Below are 19,979 nucleotides of genomic sequence, written 5' to 3'. Positions count from 1 at the left end.
CTTTCTCTACCAAAAGGAAAGAGGAAAAATTATTTCAAAAGGAACAGTTGTTAAAGAAAATTTGTTATAGTTTCTCCTCTATGCACTGTGAATGTTCTTGGTATAAAAAAGATTATGATTCACTGTACTTACAGCACAAAGAAAAAGTATGTTTCAGCTGTACAGTGTACATCAAATGCACATAAGATGCCCCAGATCTTCAGTAGGTCCCACTGCTGCTGATACAAATTTGAAGCAGCTCCATCACTTCAGTCCTGATCCCTCATTTTAGTCCTATACTGATCAGGTGGTAAAAAATAGCCCTTTATCTGACTTAAAACAGTTACTGATACTTAATTCTCATGAAGAATAAAACCTATGTGGCACAGAGCTGCTATGTCTGGCCTTCCACAAGGACTTTGCTGGCAAATTCTGGCTGAGATGATGCTTCTGAACTGCTTTGGTTGACACCAAAGGTTAAAACTGGTATCAGCCATAAATAGAGTAAGGAAAGTAAAACCTTTTGCTTTGAGATTTCTACCGCTCTTTACTGCCAACACTTAGTGAAGAACTAGAACTAAAGAACAAGAACCACAGGGTTGACACTGGGCTACTCCAGACTTGCCACTGATGTCTCTGAGACAGACAGCAACTCTACCCCAACACTATTTTGAGATAAAACATTAATAACCATTGAAATTATAGGATGCTAGAATTAGGCAGAAGATATTCAAATATCAAATGTATCTGTTAAAGCTGTAGAAATTTTATAGTAAGATCTAACCAATTCATCCATAAAAGACTTTATAACTTAGTTGTCCTGGCTTGTTATTTGTCAAAGTTTCAAAAATTATGATGTGTTAAGAGCTGATTGCAATAATTTAATTTGTTCCTTCTGCATTGTACTTGAATTCAAATTAAAAAGGACTCCAGTCAATATGCAAACCAGAAATTATATTAAACTTTTTTTTTTCCTACTCATTGAACAGCTAAGGAAAACAAAGACTGACATGTCACGGAACTAAGTGTTGCTTCATACAGTTTATCTGTCCTTAAGTGCTTTGCGTTCCAGAGACCTTATCTATAAGATTTTTTTATGATTCAATTCTTGAACTGCCTACGTCAGTTGCCAACATGGAAACAGACTACTGAGCAGCTGACTCAAAAAATCTATCATTCCTCTTGAACAACAAGTCAAACAGTTGCTAGTATGTGGGTTTTGTTTGTTTGTGGTGCAATACCTGGACATCTATACAGCTTTCTTGCCTGTGCAATATCTCCTTTACTTAGACGAGTACGCTGGCCAATGGCAGGTCGTATACCATTATCATCACGGGAAGGGAGAATGGTATCCAGAAACATGCCCCTAAAAAAAATAAAAATAAAAATAGACCCCAAAACCCCCTATCAGGTTTCTGTGATAAAACTGTCTGAGTTTTATGATTGTATAATGCTATTTTGTAAATCTAGAATTTACATTTGGCATAAATAAGAGTTTGGTAAAATGCAGAACTTTAAATACAGAAAATGTCATAAAAATTGTTCAGATTGGCAAACTTTATGCAAAGTTATTAAATCTTTCAGTACATCAATTAATGTATCAGCTTTTGTATTTCTGTTAGACAACAGGAAGGAAATCTCTTACTACTATTAAGACTACACAGAAAAAAGGCACTGCTGTTAAGCTCTTGTTATACTGAAAAAAATAACAAAATAAAAAAATTGGACCCTACCACAAAATTCTTAGTAACAAAGTTCCTATTTCTAACAAAGTTTTTAAGGGAAGTCTTAAAGTCTGACTTGTATGTCTAAGAGCAGGTAAAGTCAGGCACACTTGTCAGTCATTCTTCTATCAGGTGCTATAACAGATCTAACTAGCTGCTGCTGATTTTGAAACATAAATGCTTACTTGCCAGCCTCTGCTTGCTTTAGACTAAGGTATATCAACTTACCATACCTGGTTTTAATAACATTTACCCTAAATGACTAAATATAATAGAGAAGCACTTGTTCAAAATGTGCATTTTTTTTTTCAAAATGTCCCCAATTCTAAAAATCATCCAAAATATTTTGGTAGTCTCAAGTAAATTTTAAAAGAGTAAGGTACAAAACTAAGTTCTATTATCATGTCAAAGAATTTGAAAATATCTCAAACCCCATAAAATGGAAGTTAACAGATGAGTATGTTTCTGTATTTTCTTGTTCAATTCTTTTATACTCTCTTGTGTATATATACACAAGACTTTTATCGAAAAGTACAACTGGTATCTTCAGGCATAATGTAGGTCTGAAAATGAATAAACATTAGGGATCTTTGTAGTTAGGAATACTGTTTACAAATACAGATTGGTTTTAAAATTACAGTAAATAAACCATTTTGAGTATTGCAGATACATACTGCTCTCCTTATCCAGTCAGTTTTCCTGTGGCATCACTAGAAATTTTGCAAAAAAATAGTAAATTCAGAATGTTACCCTAATGTAAACAGTGAAATAAACTACTTATGGCATTATTCTGTTTCTAGAAATAAGGCACGTTATTATTTCAAAAAATTCACTGCATCTATAAATTATATTTTTCACTCATTTTTAGTACAACCTAAAACTGACACTATTCATATTTTGAAAAATGTGAAACACAATCCTCTCTTAAATGCCTTAGCACTTTCATAGGGGAACAACCTGTAACAGCTTTAATACAGCATGAACAACATCATTGTGTGTGACTAAAACTTTATGATGTTTTGTGATTTCTACTACTTATCCAGGTGAGTAAAGTCTAACAACAAACAGCTGGCAGTATGCCACACTGAGCTCAACTCATGCTTTCAAGATAAATCAGTGCAAATCAATACATGACCTCAAGCGTTTGCTGGTTGTTTTAAAACAGTATGAAGTAACAACCTCTTTTACCTTGGAGCAAGACATGCCTACTCATGGCACTATCAGTTTTTACCAGCTTCAAAAGTGGTGAGATCAGGGCCCACAAATCAAATTATCTTGATGTTGTCATTGCCCTAGGACTCAGGGGGGTTCCAGCTTGTTAAATTACTCTATTTTATATAGGTTCTTATAATCTCTTCCTTAAGGTAATGGTATCTGCAACTGGATTAAGCAATGTGACTAATATCTACCTCATGTGGCTCATTCCCATGCTCTACCAGGGGTGAATCATGTGTATGCTGAATACATTCTTTGGTAACTTTGGTGGGGGGTTTTTTTAAGGATATAATTTACATTGAGGAGAACATGCTTAAGAAATTTGCAAAGGCTGGTGAGATTTCTGGTAGTCTGCAGTTTATTTCAGTCTCAGACTGTCTAGTATTTTTGCCTCGAAATGCATGAATTAGAAAAAAAAAAAAAAAAGCTAAGAACATAACTTTCAAAATTATCATTTGTTGTTGGGGTTTTTTTGAGGTTTCTTTTAATTTACATTACTTTGATATTTTTAAAGAGTAATTAGCTGAACTGTGACTTGGTATGAAATATAACAGGAGACCAGATGAAAGGCTCCTTCTTCACTTATTCACCAGAGTAGCACTAGCCTATGGGAACAGCTGACTGTACAGCTCCCCACAACCATGGAGAGTTTCAGACTGAGACACAAGTGAGCTACTATGGAGGTGGGAATGGATCAGCCTGCAACAGGCCAGAGCAAAACCAGCAGAACTCATTACTATATGGTTTTGATGACGGTAACGATCTGTATAAACAATAGAGAAGAGGCTGCAACCTCTGTTATAAATGGTTGACTGCAGTCCTTAGCAAAGGCTGTGGCTTGTGTGGTAGATATACTAATACCATAACGTATTCTACCTGCATAATCCATAGTTACTCAGACATTATGCATCAAAGGACATTTTTCTTTAAGAAAACAGATCGTGTTACACATATAATTCCTAACCATTTCACTTATTTGGCTTTTCTAAGTTCAAATTTTTGTGGAGACAGAAAGAAAGTGAGTATTACATGAAATGATGTTTCCAGATTATCTTGTTTTAAAATCTAAAGAACTGAAGCAAGATCAAAAGGCTGCTTTGAAACTGAACAGAAACAAAACAGGTTTAAAAATATAATTAAATTATTCTGTCTTAAAATAAACAAGCTGTGCTCTGACTGCTGTAAGAATACTATTTCACAAGGGACATTTTAAGTGATTTTAGGATAGTTAAAAAAAGTTCTTAGCATTCACAGAGAGGAATAGAATTAAAAGTCAAAAGGTATAACCTGAGACTCCAACCTTGAGAAGGTGTTCCTGGCATAGTGCATAATGCTGTCAAAATCATATGGTTCCCCAAGGGAATTCACCTCTCCAGGCTCCATCTTCAAGAAGTTGTATTCCTGACCTATGAATGATTGATAATTAGAGTTTCTTTAATATCTTTTTTGTGAAGATAAAAACCGAACAGGAAAAGAAAAACAACAAAGATCCTAACTTAATCACCCACTGACATTCATAAATATTAGCCATTTGGAACTGTGTGATTTTATTAACCAAGAGGGCAGACATGTCTTCTGAAACACACATCAAATTCTTGTATTTGCCATTTAGAAGACCATTCTCATTCACTCAACCTAAAGGCCCCACACATGTTGCGCTTTCCATAGAACCCATAAAATTGGCTGGATTGGTTCTTAATTCCAGTAAGAAGTCATTTTGACAGCAAAGACCCTGCAAGAACCCTCCTCACTGTAGACTTATTACACTGGATACTGAAGAGACTTCACTTCAGTAAAGGCTACTCCCTGAGCTCTCATGTAATACAAATACTACAAAGTCACATTTTCAAGAACCAGCTGTTGCAACTTAACAAAAGCAGAAGAGGAACAAAAGAATTATACTTAGTTCATGATTCCAGACCAGAAATTCTTTGTCCTAATCAGTGCATTAAGAGATGCAAAGCACCCTTACTCCAATTCATATTCCCGTTGCTGTCTTGCAAAAAACTGCAGTGGCATTAACATCATTAACCAATATAATTTACATAATATAACAAAACACACATGTCTTGGGGGTCATGACTTCCTGATCCCATTTAGTGATCCTCAAGCTCATGCCACACCACAGGAAGTGGTTTCAGCCAGAAACTAGAATGACAACTGAAAGGAGAGAGCAGGAAGCTGAGGAGGGCACTCCAGCTGACTTTCCTCATCACAGAAAAAGCATAGAGCACTTATGGCACCTACACAGGTCAACGACAGAGAGAACAGTAGGAAGGCTTGGATGCATGTGCCCTTTCAGGACTTCAGAGACTTGTGGGAGTGTATATCAGCTGCCAGTCATCTTCCAAGTCCTAGCTGAAGTGGCAAAGTTTTATTGAATCTCAAATCTATTTTGTTTTAAACCACTTCCTATAGGAACAGACAAATGCTCTAAGCTATCTTGGAACAATTAATGATTTCACCCCTTCCTGAACAGAGAATTGCTGTAAGTCAAAATCAGTATTGCACAAAGATCATGCACACTTATGAACGTTGCAAATGAAACATACCTAGCTCCTCCCATCTTGCCCACACAACACGAGTGCGGGCACAACAGTCACAGTTTAAAGTTCTCAGCTTCCTCAGATGCTTTGTCTCAACAAGACCAAGGCCACTGGCTAAAATTGCAAACTCTGTAGGGAATGAGTAATGTGGAAGCCATGGGAACAGTGCACACCTTTGTCAGATTCAAAGTCCTCAGTTTACCTTCCAGGTCTAAACCTCATGGGCAGCTAAAAAACTATTGGCATGTTCCTATTTATCATTCAGTAAATGACAGAAAAACCCTTTCTCATGCACAAAAACATGACTTTTAAAGGACTTTACGAACAATGGCTTCCTTCAAAGTTAATTTCTGCTATTCTGTGTTCAGTTTTAAGAGAGTTGAACAGATGAAGGCAAAACCAAAAATAAACAGGCTTTTTTTTCCTTTTTTTTTATATTTCAGAATATCTCACCAGGCTGGATGTTTTCTCTAATGATGGTGACATGGTCATCACGGTCTGGTCGTGTATGTTCGTGCCAAAAACCTATCACATGACCCAACTCATGGACAACTATACCAAATTTATCACAGTTCTTGCCAATAGATATAGCCTGAGGACCATTTCCCCTTCGACCCACATAAGAACAGCACCTGTAATTAAAACACAAGCACAGATGAACATTTTAATGAATATCTCTACAACCAGAACAATGCACTATGCAATTTCTGCAGTCTCACAATCTCGATGCAGTGCAAGAACAATTTATTATTCAGAATACCTAATAAAGGACACATTTATTTTTTTTTTTTAATTCAAGGTCTTAAAGGACACTAGCTATGTACAACAGAATTGTCACATGTGGCCTTGTTTCTCAAAATGACACAAGAATTTCTGTTTACCCAAAGAATCAATAAAAATAAAGTTGACTAGAAGCATGACCTCACCCATGCATATCCTCATTTTTTGTTTCTCTGACTATGGGTGATATACAATGTCATTGCAACAACAGTATATTAGGAGGTTGAACCCTCTGGGTATGTGCAAATAATTTTTTTCTCACACTCCTGTTTTCTTGTAATAGGAAACTTAGTCCCAGAAAAGTCATATTTTCACAAGAAGAAACCCAACACAAACAACCCCCCAAAAAAACCACTTTGCAACTGCTCTTGTATTTCATTCCTGTTCCACTGCACTTCCATGATTCCAACGTAAACTTACAGAACAGAGATGCCCTTTTCAGCATTCATACTGTCAGCGTTTTTCTGAGATGTCTGCTTTTGCAGGAAGAAAAAAAAAGTCTGCTGACTATGCTAGCAAAAATAGAGAAGAGAGTAAAGCAAATCCTACCAACATGGAAGACAATTTCAGGTTCCATAAGCTGATTCACTGTTACCTCTGAACATCTTCAATATTTCAAGTCAGTCCCTAATAAAAGCCTGATTTCCCATCTCTGCTCTGTAAATTCTGCAGTCTGTCAGGTGGAATAGAATTGTACTGAGCAGATCACCTCTATCTCCACCCTCTCCCTCCTCTCCCTTTTTTTAAAAAAGACGTATTTTCTGATGCAACATTTACATAGCAGAATACATTTGGTCCCTGAGGAGGTCAATGCTAGTGTGGAGAATGATCCTATCCTTCATATGCCTCTGTGGGTAATAAGGAAGAGCAGTTATAGGAGCAATACTGATAGCAGATTAAATTCTACAGACAGTATTTGTTTCTTGACTTTGGGTTTTGTAGTGGCAAAGAGACTTTTCACTTTGGTTAGCTGGCTGGTCAGTCAGTTGGTCGTCTTCATTGATTTTTGTTAGTATCTAATACAAATATAATTTTAAAATTTGAATATTAGAGAAGTACAGCCACGGCATATTAGCTCACAATACCTGCTCTTAGTAAGCACATACTGGTTTTGCACTAATGGTTAAAAACAAGGATAAATATACCAAAAATTATAGTAATATCTTATAATTATGAAGGTCATACAAGTTACTTTACAGATTAAAATATTACTATCACAGCCTAGGAGGATTGAAACTATCTTGAAAATACTGTTAGGGAAAATTACTGTTCACATTACAATCATTCTTGCTATCTCAACTGCTTCTCAAGTATTCCTACCCTCAAAACAAGTTAATTCTTTTCTTCCTGCTTTAGGTAGTTCCAAGGATAGGTATGAATCACCTTTTTAGGCCAAAGCACTGAATGAGGCTCAGTGCTTCAGCTGGAGTTGTGCAATACCATGTTTAATTAATTTCTTAACGGTGTCTTCCCTTGACAGCTCTCTTCAAGTCAAGTAAATAAAAACAATGGCAATTCTGTGGCAGTTGCAGGTTTATGTGCTACTGTTCCACACCACCATGAAAGAAAAAAAAGAACACTTGTGATTTGTTCTATTTCCCTCACTCTATATAAATTGTATTAACACAATATTGCTATTTACATTATTTATTATATAGAAATATTATTTTAAAAACCGATGTAAATAATAGTAATTGAAAAACTACCTTAAAATGTGTGCCTAAAATAAAAAGGATGAAAAGGAGCAACAGAAAGAAGAAATAGAATTAAAATAAAAATTTAGAACAGTTTTACCATTTTATCTCGTGATTCCACAGTGGATTTCACCTTTGTACCTGACACACTGACATGGCTTCTCTTAACATATTTTTCAGACTGCATGTTTGCAGATTAAATATTATGGCTACAGGTGAATATGTAAACATAATTAAAACACTACAGATATTTTCAATATAATTTTTACACGGGGTTTTATCTTTCACTAGTCACTCAACTATCTGAATATGTTTCTATTGTGCAATAAGAAAATTACCATGATTCATACGCTCTCTTATTCACTCGTGCTCACCTTGGGGAGAAAAGTGTTTGGATTCTTCGGAAGGTTTGAGTGGTTTTTGTTGTTTTATTGGGTTTTTTTAAACCACCTACACAGTGTTATTTACTGTCCCATCTAATCAAAGAGGGAATGCTAGAGTACACCCTTTGTACTCTGAGCCAAAGGTAGTAGAATTTGCAATAACTCTTCACTCTCAGAAAAGTTCATTTATTTAGGAAGCCACTAAAGGCCCTCTATCCTCAGTATAGAATTCCCAGTTCACAGTCATAGGCTGTTGTGTTATGTACACTGAATAAACTTGTCAGACACAGTTCTTAAGTCCCAGACTTCAAATCTTTTAGAAAATGTTCCTTATCTTTGAACACTTTGAAGTAAGGACTCAGATGTGGTATTTGCCTTGGCAGTCTACAGAAAACCATGCTACAAACCACAAGAATCAATCAGATTAAATAATCCACGTTCTGTGAAAGCATGCCACCATTTCCATATTAGGTGAATTTAAGGAGTTAGGACTTCCTACTTATGTTAATATCCTGTATATCATTATAGTAAATATGCTATACCAAACTTAATTTGTGCAATGAGATAAAATGCACTGACAATGTCCAATGGTTGCTTTAAAAATCAAAAAGCATAATATGCCTGCAATATGTGAAAATTCACATCACAGACTACTAAATACAGATAAAATTCCACTGATTCTTGCATATGTGGATTGGAAGGGACCTCTGAAAGTCTCCAGCTCAACCCTTCTGCTCAAAGTAGGGTCAGATATGAAGTCAGACCAGGGTTGCTCAGACCTTTATCCAGTCAGGTCTTGAAAACCTGCAAGGGTAGAGTCGGCACAGTCCCTCTGAACAACCTGCTCCAACATCTGGCTGTCCACACTGTGAAAGATTTATTCTTTTCATCTAGTCTGATTCTCTTTCTTCAGCATATTCCTGTTGCCTTGCATTCTCCCAACAAGCACCACCATGAAGAGCTTGGCTCCCTCTTCTTGTTGCCCTCCCGTAGATCTGGGAGCTGCTTGCTGGCTGCCCCTGAAGTCACTTATTCTCCAATTGAGCAAACCCTTGATCCTCAGCATCTCTCTTCATAAGGCAAGTGCTCCAGCTCCTGAGCATCTTGACAGCCCTGTACTTAAGTCCTTCCAGGTTATTAATATGTTTCTTGTACTGGGAGGCCACAACTGGATATAGGGTCTATTTGTAATCTAACAAGTGGTGAGTAGAGGGGAATGGCCCCTACCCTTGAGCCACACAGCCCTGGACATTGTTGGCTGCCTTTGTTGCCAGAGCCCATGGCCAGCTTCTACCCAGCTCACTGCCCCATGGCCTTCTCTAGAGCTGCTCCCCAACCCACCAGTGCCTGGTCCTGTCCCTTTGCAGTTGCAGGGCTTTGTATTTGCCCTTGTTGAACTTCATAAGGTTCCTGTTGGCAGTTCCTTCGGCTGCCTGAGCGGCAGCTCTACCATTGAGCCTATCATCTGGTCCCTCCCAACTTGGTGTCATCTACAAACTTGATGAGAGCATGGGCCATCACCTCTTCATGAGTCATTGGTAAATACGACAGAAAAGACAGGTCCCAAGATAGGCCTCTGTAATGCTGTACAGCTGAAAGTCTTACAGTCTGAGTCCAAGCCATTAACCACAACATTCCAAGCCCAGCCACATAACCAAATAACATATCTAGTTTTCCATTCATCTACAATCCTGCAAAATACACCTTGGAGAGTCAACACACACTTGTTTAAATCCTGGAATTTAATTTGTAATTCAAAACTTCTATGATCTGAATACAGCATGACAGACACATGACAGCAGTGCAACAGATTGATGAGAATAGAATTAAGATAACCACACATTATTATGATAAGACAGAACAAATCCTTCAGTTTAAAACAGTTTAAATTCTGCTGAGTATTCATGTTTACCATGGTGTGGAAGCACTATGAGAAAGATTGCGAGGCAGAACTAAATAACATAATCTTTTTCAATATAATTTTTGCACAGTGGTACTTTGTAGACAAAAAGAGAAAAAGGAAAAATTAGTAAATAATTATTCCAAATAGTACCCTCTATGATGTCTCCAGCTCTGCTTTTATTGACACTATTTACAACCAGGGCAAAAGAATAAAGCAAGGATTTAATTACAGTCTATCTCTTCCTGTTCTTTTTATTTCATTTGGTCCAAAGAAGGGTTTAACCTTTTAAGGTTGTGTACTACTGTATCTTGGAAAAGGTCAGGCAACAAATAGCAGAACAACAGAATGGCTAGTATAACACTTTAAGCTATTAAGATAATTTGTTTTTCTAAGAAAATATGGTAAACAAATACCTAACCAACCAATTTACCAAATACAATTAACAATAGCAAAAAAGTGATTGTTTCTCAAAAACAGAGATCACATATGAAACCTTTTAGCGGTGTTTCATAAATCAGACAGATTTTTAGGTATTTGCAAAAATAATTTGACATTTTACTATTACAGTCATTAAAAAAAAGATATAAATTGTGCATTATCAAATGTGTATAGTGACTTCAGGTAGCTCATCTGACACATTTGAAATATGTTTTCAGAAGAAAAAAAACCCAAACCTGCAATCTTTTACATAGTATTCCTCTAGGTTGTCTAAAACTGAACACCTAAAACCCAACACATTGGGAATTATTTTTTCTAATGCTGGCCTGCTCCTAAATACAATCAGACAGACAAGTATGGTAATTCCCTTATACTGGTACTTAACAGATTTCAACTACTTCCCAGAAATTATAAACAAATTTGTTGAGTAATTCTTTACATGCCATAGAAAATTAGAATCAAGTTCAAGTCTTAAAGTAAGAGCAGCAGTGCACACTCATAGAGGTCATTAGGATTTTCTGGGTTGAGTGTCATTTCAAGCACACCAGATTCATCCAATTATCTACAAGATTCTGATCACTTCAACAATTGCACTGAGTCAAATGTTAAGGAAAACTAAAATAAAGAAATTTATGAAATAAATTAATTTGCAATATCATGGATTTGACACCAGGTGTGTTTGGCAAAAGACCAAGACCTCTCTGTGCTGTATGAGCACTTGTTATGCCCCTTAAATTGAGTCAACTGGCAGCTTTTAAAGCTCCTCATCTCTTTAATCTTTATTGCACCAGACAGCAGTTGGAGACAGTAACTATTTATGAATCCGTAATTCCATTTAATCAGTCTAGCTGATCAATGGTGGCAAGCAAAGAGAAACAAATGACAGAGAAAGTGAAATAACTGGAAGAATACACTCATTCTTTTAGGTAATACTATTTCACAGCTCTTAAATTTATACGAAGGAAAAGAGAATCAGGGTCAATGTTCCACTTTTTTAAAAAGCTGCACTCTTCAGAATGTGATAATATAAAAATCCTCATAGACCACATCAGCTTGCCATGGCACTGACGTGTGATGTTGTGAATGAAAAACTGCAGAACTTCATAAACATACTAGGACTGCATTTCATCACCTACATGTTACAAAAAGCAAGAGAAAGAAGTTCATTAAATTATTGAACAAAATCTCACTGCAAGAAGCAGAGGGTTTTTTCTTGGTGAAAAAAAACCCCACTTTTTCAATCATGAATATAACTCATTCTGTACAAAGGAGAATTGGCTATGGTCTGGCTTGTTGAATTTGCTTATTGTCAGGGACCAATATGGTCATTGTTACTGAATGTTCTGATTCACTACCGTAAGAGAACCTCTTGTGATGGCAGAAGTGGCTACTGCTTTTTCACCTGCTCAATGGATATGACTACTCCAATATTATAAATAACAGAGAATTGAGTCCATTCCTCAGGTAACAGATGCCTATTGCAGTGTACTAACATAAATCACCCCTCATTCACTTTATGTTACTGACAGTGTTTTAGACTATGGAAACTGGTCACCTGCACCTTGATCACATGCATCCTTGTAGGTCAGACCACAACCAGCAGAGAAACTGTCAACTGCTATGGGCAGGAAGAGTGCCAGCTGTCAGAGTTAATTACCACCTCAGAGCATGAGTCAGCCCTAATGCCACGGATTATTTAGCACAACTCTGAATTTCTTCTCATTCCATAAAAGTGACTGAGCACCCTTTATAACGGTTAATCCTTCTTAAAGTTAAAGAATGCTGCAAAAGTGTACCTTGGGCAATTAATATACATGTTTCACCAACTCTAAGAACTTACCTGTAATGATACTAGCAAGTTCAAAAAAACATTAAAAGATTCAGAAGCTGTTCAGTCTACAATGTTTGAGGTAGCACAGGAAAGAGATTTGTTTTTCCTATATCTCAGACACCTTTGTCAAATACCCATGCAAGAATACAAGTAGTGATCGTAATAAGTTATCTAAAGTTTGTCATAAAAAGTACTTAAGTCTTCTAGTGGAGAACAAGAATTACCACAAAGTCAGATCAAAGGCATGCTGAGATGTCAGAACAATATGACTAATTGTTCTTTTTTTGTCTCACTATATAAGAAACTTGATATTTTACTCAGTAATACTTATTAAGAGCATGTAACTAGAGGCCATCCCACTTTGCTGACCCTTTTTTTGGCTTTGCATACAAATTATACTGACTGTGTCTTCATGCACTTCCCATCTGATAGCAAGAAACACAAGGATAAAGAACACATAGTGAATAAAGAGTATTTTGAACCTGTTTACAGATTAGACTTTTACTTGCCCTAATCAACTGCTGCATAAATATTTGCTTTAATAGATATTAATGCCAACGTACACTGCTTTGGTGAAAGAATCATAAACACTGGTATCTTAATACTATATTCTTATTCTCACATCTGCAGCTAATGGATACAAATGATTATCAGTAATTAAAATATTTCAAACTACTAAGTGCTTCAGCTGTGCTAAGAAACAATATTTCAATAAATAACTGTTCTCAAAATCAGGTAGAATAAACAAGACGTGATAACAAATAATTCTGATGGGAAGGAGGGATCCAGCTGTAAAGTTTTTGACATTTTTCCACACAAGCCACCCATAAGCAAACTAGAGAACCTTGATATAAAGGCGGGTATAAAGCTGGTTCGATTATGTGAAGATAGAGAAGATGTTCTTTAAACTTGCAGTCTGAGGAAAGATTGCTAAATACCACGAAGACAAATCTAGAATTGATAATGACTTTAACAGATTAAAGAGTTCTGAAAAGGGAAATACAGAATTATTTGGTGTTCTGAGATGTGCAAAACATGGCACACACTGGAACCAGTGATGGGCTATCAGTGCTGTGGAGCTCTGGCTCTTATTCAGAGTCACATCCCAACCGATCACAAGTTGAACATGGCAGCTGTTGAGAGAGGGAGGCATCATGCTTAGATACCTAAGTGGAAGGAGAGATTGCAAGATATATGAATTATCTCTAGCACTGGCTCAGCAGAAGTAATGATTCTTCTGGACAAATATGCTCTAGTTCTGGGTCCTCAATTTCAAGAAAGATGTATACTAATTGAAAAAATATCAGAGAATAACAGTGTGATCAAAGGCCTAGAAAACATGATTTACCAGAACAGATTACATTAATTGGCATTTTCTAGGCTAAAAGAAAATAGAACTGAGAGTGGACATAACAGCCTTAAAGTATATAATAGTTTCCTTCAAAAATGAAAGAGGGATAATTTATGTTCTATGGCCATGGTGAGCAGGAAAAAAAGTTAAAGTACTTTAATTGCAGCAAGAATCATCTGGTTTAGCTATGATCAAAAATACTGCCCCTGACTTCCTACACTTCTTACATTAAGGATACTGAAGAAGTACATTTTCTAGCAGGCTGTGAAGTATTCATTTTTGTAGTAGGAAAGAAGTTAGACAGGCATGTATCAGCAAAGACTTAGGTATAGCTGTTTCCATCTTAAGAATACATTAGACAGCTTTCTAAGATCCCTTGCAGTCCTATGGGTCTATGATAATCAAAACTTATCTCTCGTTCATTGCTGATATATAAACTCTCAACTTTAGGAAGGTCATGTATCTCTGATAACCACCTGCTATATTTCAAATACGTTTTCTCATCACTGCCCTCCTGGGATGAGTTTCCCATGAACTGCTGCAAGAAGTAATGCATTACATTCCTTCAAAATATTCTTAATGTTTACAAAGGCTCAGTAACACTTCACTTGCTAGTGTGCTAATGTGTCATCTGAGACATTTGTAGATATTGCCACCTGAATTTCCACATACAATGGACTGTATCCACTTTCTGTTTCATTAAAGGCATTATGTTTAGGGCAGGGTTTATCATTCAGTTTTTAATTTGAACAGTGCTAAATACTATAAAGTCTTCCTCATCTGTGGATGTGAGCTGCCATGGTACTGCGAACAATAATGACACAATGTGCTAACAAACCAACACAGCAGGGTGCTATGGGAAAGAACTGATATTAATTTCAGTGAGACAGGCCTTGTAGCAGAAAGTGTTTGCAGATGGTTTGGTGTCACTTTTGTCTGGGATCTTTCCACGGAAAATCCTGCATCAACACTGTATGATGGTGATTAGTGCACAGTGGCTCCTATCCACCTAGAGAAGATATGTTCTTATTTATCTGGCTCTTCCTGAGATGGCTTATGGATTCAGGACCCAAAAAAAAAAGTCATTCAACTGTCCCTTCTGGTTAGCCTGGGTTTTCTTCATCACTTGTGGACATAGAGACACTCTTCCTTGTTTTTATTTTAAACCTGTTACAGCCTTTGTAAATTATTTGTAATTTGTAAAGTACCCACCAATAAAACATTAACTGTAAAGGATAATGGTGACTTTGAAGGTAGATATTGAATATATTCCAAACTACTGGTGTGAATTGCTTATAATCCAGTCTTCAACCTAAAGTGACTTGATCTCATGAAGCACCAACCAGTCTAAGGAACAGTGCTGTGGCTGGAGAGATTTTCTGTCATTCAACTTTGGGCACTTTGAAGTTGTAGAACTTACTTTTTACAAAACAAAGATCTCTGTAGATATCCCCATACTTCTCTATCTAAAGCACCTGGGACCACTTACATCTTTCATAATCTTCTGTTTAAAGTCACATTGCTTGTTACCTCTCCGAATATAGGGAACCATCATGATAATTCTCTGCTTCTGATTTTTCTTCCAGCTGTATGTCAGTATCCCTGAATCCTACCTTATGGGTTGCATCGTTAACTAAAATAATAGCCGTGCTGGGTCAGAACAAAAGTTCATTCCGTTTGGCACTGTTTCTAACAGGGCTCCGCAGCAGACCTACAGAGCCCAAGAACATGACAGGCAAGTTCACAGGCGCTCCTGTAGAATAAGCTCCCCAATTGCAAGGATCTGTGACTTGCAATTGGCATAGGTGATGCCTTTCTTAAAATAGGCTAGGAGTGGGTTTTGTTACGTTGTCCTACACTTTAAGAAGAATGGCAAGGGTAATTTAAACAGATAAGTCTACATGTAATTTTATGAGCTATAATTAATTACATTCAGGATCACAAGGAGGTCCCAAAACTTCCTTTCACGGCACTGTCCCATAAAAATTCAAAAGGAGGCATGCAAAGTGTGCATTGAGCAGGAAGTCAGAAAAACAGAGCTGTTCACTGTGGAGTCTACAACCCAAACAGAAGGTGACTACCAGAAGTGCAATATTTCCACAGGTAATGAACACTCTTCTTGGAAAATGAACATAGTATACTCAGGAGTTCACTGACCACTATATAAAATTAAGAATTCTGAATGGAATAAATAACAAACATAGCTGACTGAGGCATCTGTAAGCAGAAATATCTGAAGATGGAACACGATGGTCAATGCAAACCTACACTGAGTAATAAAATCTGTTTTGTTTACTTTTACATATCAGTGGTCTGGAAGAAGGAATTTGCAAAATGGTCATGAATTTGGTGGTTAAAAAAATCTGGGCAAGGACAGTCTAACAATAGAAAAATTACAATTACAATTAACAACAATTAAGCTGGAAAATTAATATGGGATAGATGTCCATACATAATTCAGCAATAAACATGTAACATGGAGAAAGCTAAGAATAAACAAGCAATAAGCTTAAAATATTTTTAGAATAATACGTATAAATATTAAAAGCATGACAGAAAGCCAAATATAAGTGTCATATCTATGTAGATATAGCAAGATAATTTTATCTAGAAATAGACAAAAGAGGAATAACTTTAAAAAGTTACTATATGTACAGCTTTGAATGAACTTAAAGCCAAGCAGAACACATGTATTATTTAAATGCAGTACCTATCCATTAATTTTCTTGTGAAGTATATATTCACTTATAATTGCAAAGCTGCCAACCATGGCCAAACAATGAAAGCACAGGTATCTGTTACCATACATAATACACTTACCCACATGGTCTGTATGTAAATACAATATAACTTTCTTCATCACTTCGTTCAATAAATGTAACACACGTGTACTTTTCCCAGTGCCGCATAGCCTGTTTGAACATGGCGCGCTGGGTGCCTGGAAGAATAATTGTATGATATTAGAGAATTTTCTATCTATGTCTTTTTCCTTAAAATCAGATTTCAGCACTAGGAATATTGGCCTGGAAGGAGTCACTGGATCATGAAGTCCTGCATCCCAGCAGTCCCATTTACTGTCAGATTCCAATTAAAGGGATACTCAGACCATCAGCTCGTCTTATCTGCCTGTAAGGGGACCAATACTGCCTGACACACTCTAGCAAACATAAGACCTGCAGTAAAAGGCTCAGCTATGTTACACCAGAAGAAGACAGCAGAAGAAATATAGTGCTGCTTATGTGCCTGCAGTAGCATAACATTTGTTAAGCAATTTCTCAGATGAAATTATCAAGTGGACCACACATAGGGGAAAAAAAAAAAAAAAACCAGGGAAAAAAAGAAAATTGAGGAACCTAGCTATCTAAACAGAAAGGGAAAAAAAAATAAAAAGGAAAAAAGAAAATCCTACAGCTTTCAGGATCTGAAAACCAATTTAAACTAAGCCATATAAACAGGCATACTAGTCAAGGCATTTGATTTTAATAATGCTGTCCTCAACAAGAATCAGCCTCCACTTCTTTGCATCATAATCAGAAATCAAATGATCCATCAAAAGGGGGAAATTCTTAATTTGGTACAATACTAAGCATAGCTTGATATTTGTTTTAAAAATGAGAAACATATTTAGAAACAAATCGAAACTATAGATGCAGAAGCAGATGGGTCAGCTCTCCCCACAGAACACAATGCCAACTAGTATAAATTACTTCAGATAATATAGCAATGCAATTTCATCGTCTAACAAAAGACAAAGCTTATTAACTTAGAGGCAGCATCTGAGAATATAGCTGTATTGTTTCTGAGCTGGAAATCCACAAAGAACGATACTATTTGGCATTAATTTTCTAGCAGAAATGCATCCACCTTGCAGGCTTTTGTAAAGATTACAGCATGGAACAACTAAAAAAAAACCACACACACCCCTCAATAAAAACAAAACAAAACAAAACAAACAAAAAAAAAACAACACCCACCTTTTTTAACCTTAAAGACAACAAAACCTCGAAGTTCATAAAAATAGCAAGTTCAAATGTCAGATCTTAAAAATTAAAGGTAATTTCATCTCATCTTGCCCTCTTCTTTTATCTTTAAAGCTTGGAAAACATTGCTTAGAATTTATCTTTCATTACAGAAAAGGTAAAGTGTTTGATACATTTGGTACAGTCTACGTAAATATCCAAACTAAAAGTCTGACTGCAACTCTCAGTTTGAAAGAAATGACTGGTTTCTCCACATAAATATGCATAACCCTCTATTGACTTCCATAGTATGACTTGACATTAAAAAAAAAAAAAGAATGCAATTAAAAAAAATCATATTCCTTCTCTCTATCCAAAGCACAAAGCTTACCAGTGAAATTTCCACCTATTACATATGGAATGACACCCCCTGGCCATATTCTTTCTGTTCGTGATGTAGCAGCTCTGGGAAATCGGTTTTTCTCATTTTTCCCTGAGAATTTTACAATAGATCTTCCTTTAGATGTATTATTTTGTTCCAAACCTGTAATGATAATTAAAAGGCCAAATGAGATCACACACACACATACACACACACACACACACACACAAAAAAGAGATCATTTATTTTCCAGGAGGTCAAAATCAGATTATTTCTTTTTGCCCTTTAAAAGTAGGACACTGCTGTTATGCAACAATCTAGTTTTCTTAGAAATGAATGAAACGAAGACTAAATCTTCATTTTTCAAGCATCTGCAGTAACAGTTTGCACATACCTTTATTAAATTGAAGGCACAATGTATAATTTAATCTATGTTTTTCATTTAATAATAATAATAAAAATATCACACTACCTGTGTTGTGGTGTTTTGTTTTTTTTTTTTTTTTTAAGAAGAAGGAAAGATTTTGGACAGACCTAAAGTAATCAAATCATCCCTTTAATTTTTATTGCAAGATCTGGAAAAAGCAAATGCATGACCATCCTTAAAGCAATGAACAGAAAGAAGTTCTTAAAGTATTAGATTGGCTTTTATTGTCAGAAATTACAAGGAAAAATAAATAAATTTTTTGAAAAGTTGTATACACATGGAAAAAGAGAGGGTCATTTCTCCCTCTGATCTCCATCACATGTAGCTATTACCAGTAGATACATTTTCAGATGAAAATGTGACTTTCATTTTGATAGTAGCCCTACCACACTTCACGATGCAAATACACATTTTTCATAAATGGGCTTTTGGAACTCTACAGGTAAGTATTACTCATGGCTAAAATTTCTTTACAAGATAAAAAAATGTCTACTATTTTCAGAGATATTACCCCTATTCATTCCGTTACAGACAAATCTTTCCCATATCATCTGAAACTTACTGTGATCACAGAAGAAAATAAGATTAGTTATTAGACAGGACTTGCACACCATAACAGGTACTTCTTCTAAAGCAATTTATAAGTTAGTATGCACATCAGGACAGATGATTAAAATAGATCACTTGAACGGTGGTCAACAAATCCTACTCAGTGGGGCTGAAGTCTTACTCGTTATTAAGGGATACACGTTTGCTCTGTGAATATCCCCTGTGATACCAGTCCCACCTAAGTGGTAATGGCTATGTCAAAAGCAGGGAGGATTCCAGGGTAGGATCATGGTGTGCCATCTTGGCATCCCAGGGCTGAGAGAGTGGCAGAAAGAAGAAAGGGAAGAAGCCACAGCACAAGGCAGGGAGAAAGCTATTGATATAGAGGAAGAAAAGCCTGCCTTTGTAACAACTAAGACATAATTTAGATGATATCAGGAATGATATATAAAATGACAGGGTTTAAAAAAACACTCAGGTAAAGCAAATAACTCATCTTTGTTATTAAATGTGTAAATGAAAATTACACAACAGTCTACAACTCAGAAAGTTCAGAGAAAAACTACTGTTACATTTAATATACAGTCATTACCGAACCACATCATATGGTAGTATAGATGTTTTACCATACAAAATTAATTTTATCAACTTTCTTTTGAACTAGAAGAAATTTATGCCGAATTGTATGCAAAAGATAACAAGCATTTACACAATATTAAACTTGCAATTCTCTTATAAAGAATAACGATTAAATACCAGAGCACATCTGCAAAAGCAGTTACTGCACACTGGCTAATCTTACAAGATACACAGTGATG

General features: G+C 36.1%; 1 protein-coding gene across 1 annotated transcript in view; it reads right to left on the bottom strand.

Moving 5' to 3' along the window:
• TLL1 (tolloid like 1) overlaps positions 1-19,979 on the bottom strand; it is a 93,816-nt gene that overhangs the window by 51,533 nt on the left and 22,304 nt on the right. Inside the window, exons 4-8 of the mRNA XM_026847965.1 lie at positions 18,195-18,347; positions 16,665-16,782; positions 5,918-6,096; positions 4,219-4,324; positions 1,221-1,345 (exon numbers count right to left, since the gene is read on the bottom strand). Coding sequence (XP_026703766.1) covers positions 1,221-1,345; positions 4,219-4,324; positions 5,918-6,096; positions 16,665-16,782; positions 18,195-18,347 — 681 coding nt within the window. The remainder of the gene's footprint in view (positions 1-1,220; positions 1,346-4,218; positions 4,325-5,917; positions 6,097-16,664; positions 16,783-18,194; positions 18,348-19,979) is intronic.

This window comes from Athene cunicularia, assembly GCF_003259725.1.
Source record: "Athene cunicularia isolate RWA chromosome 4 unlocalized genomic scaffold, athCun1 chr4_part2, whole genome shotgun sequence".
In the NCBI taxonomy this organism is placed as follows: domain Eukaryota; kingdom Metazoa; phylum Chordata; class Aves; order Strigiformes; family Strigidae; genus Athene; species Athene cunicularia.
Note: the sequence above shows the minus strand (reverse complement) of the source record. Positions and strands in the feature narration are given on the sequence as shown.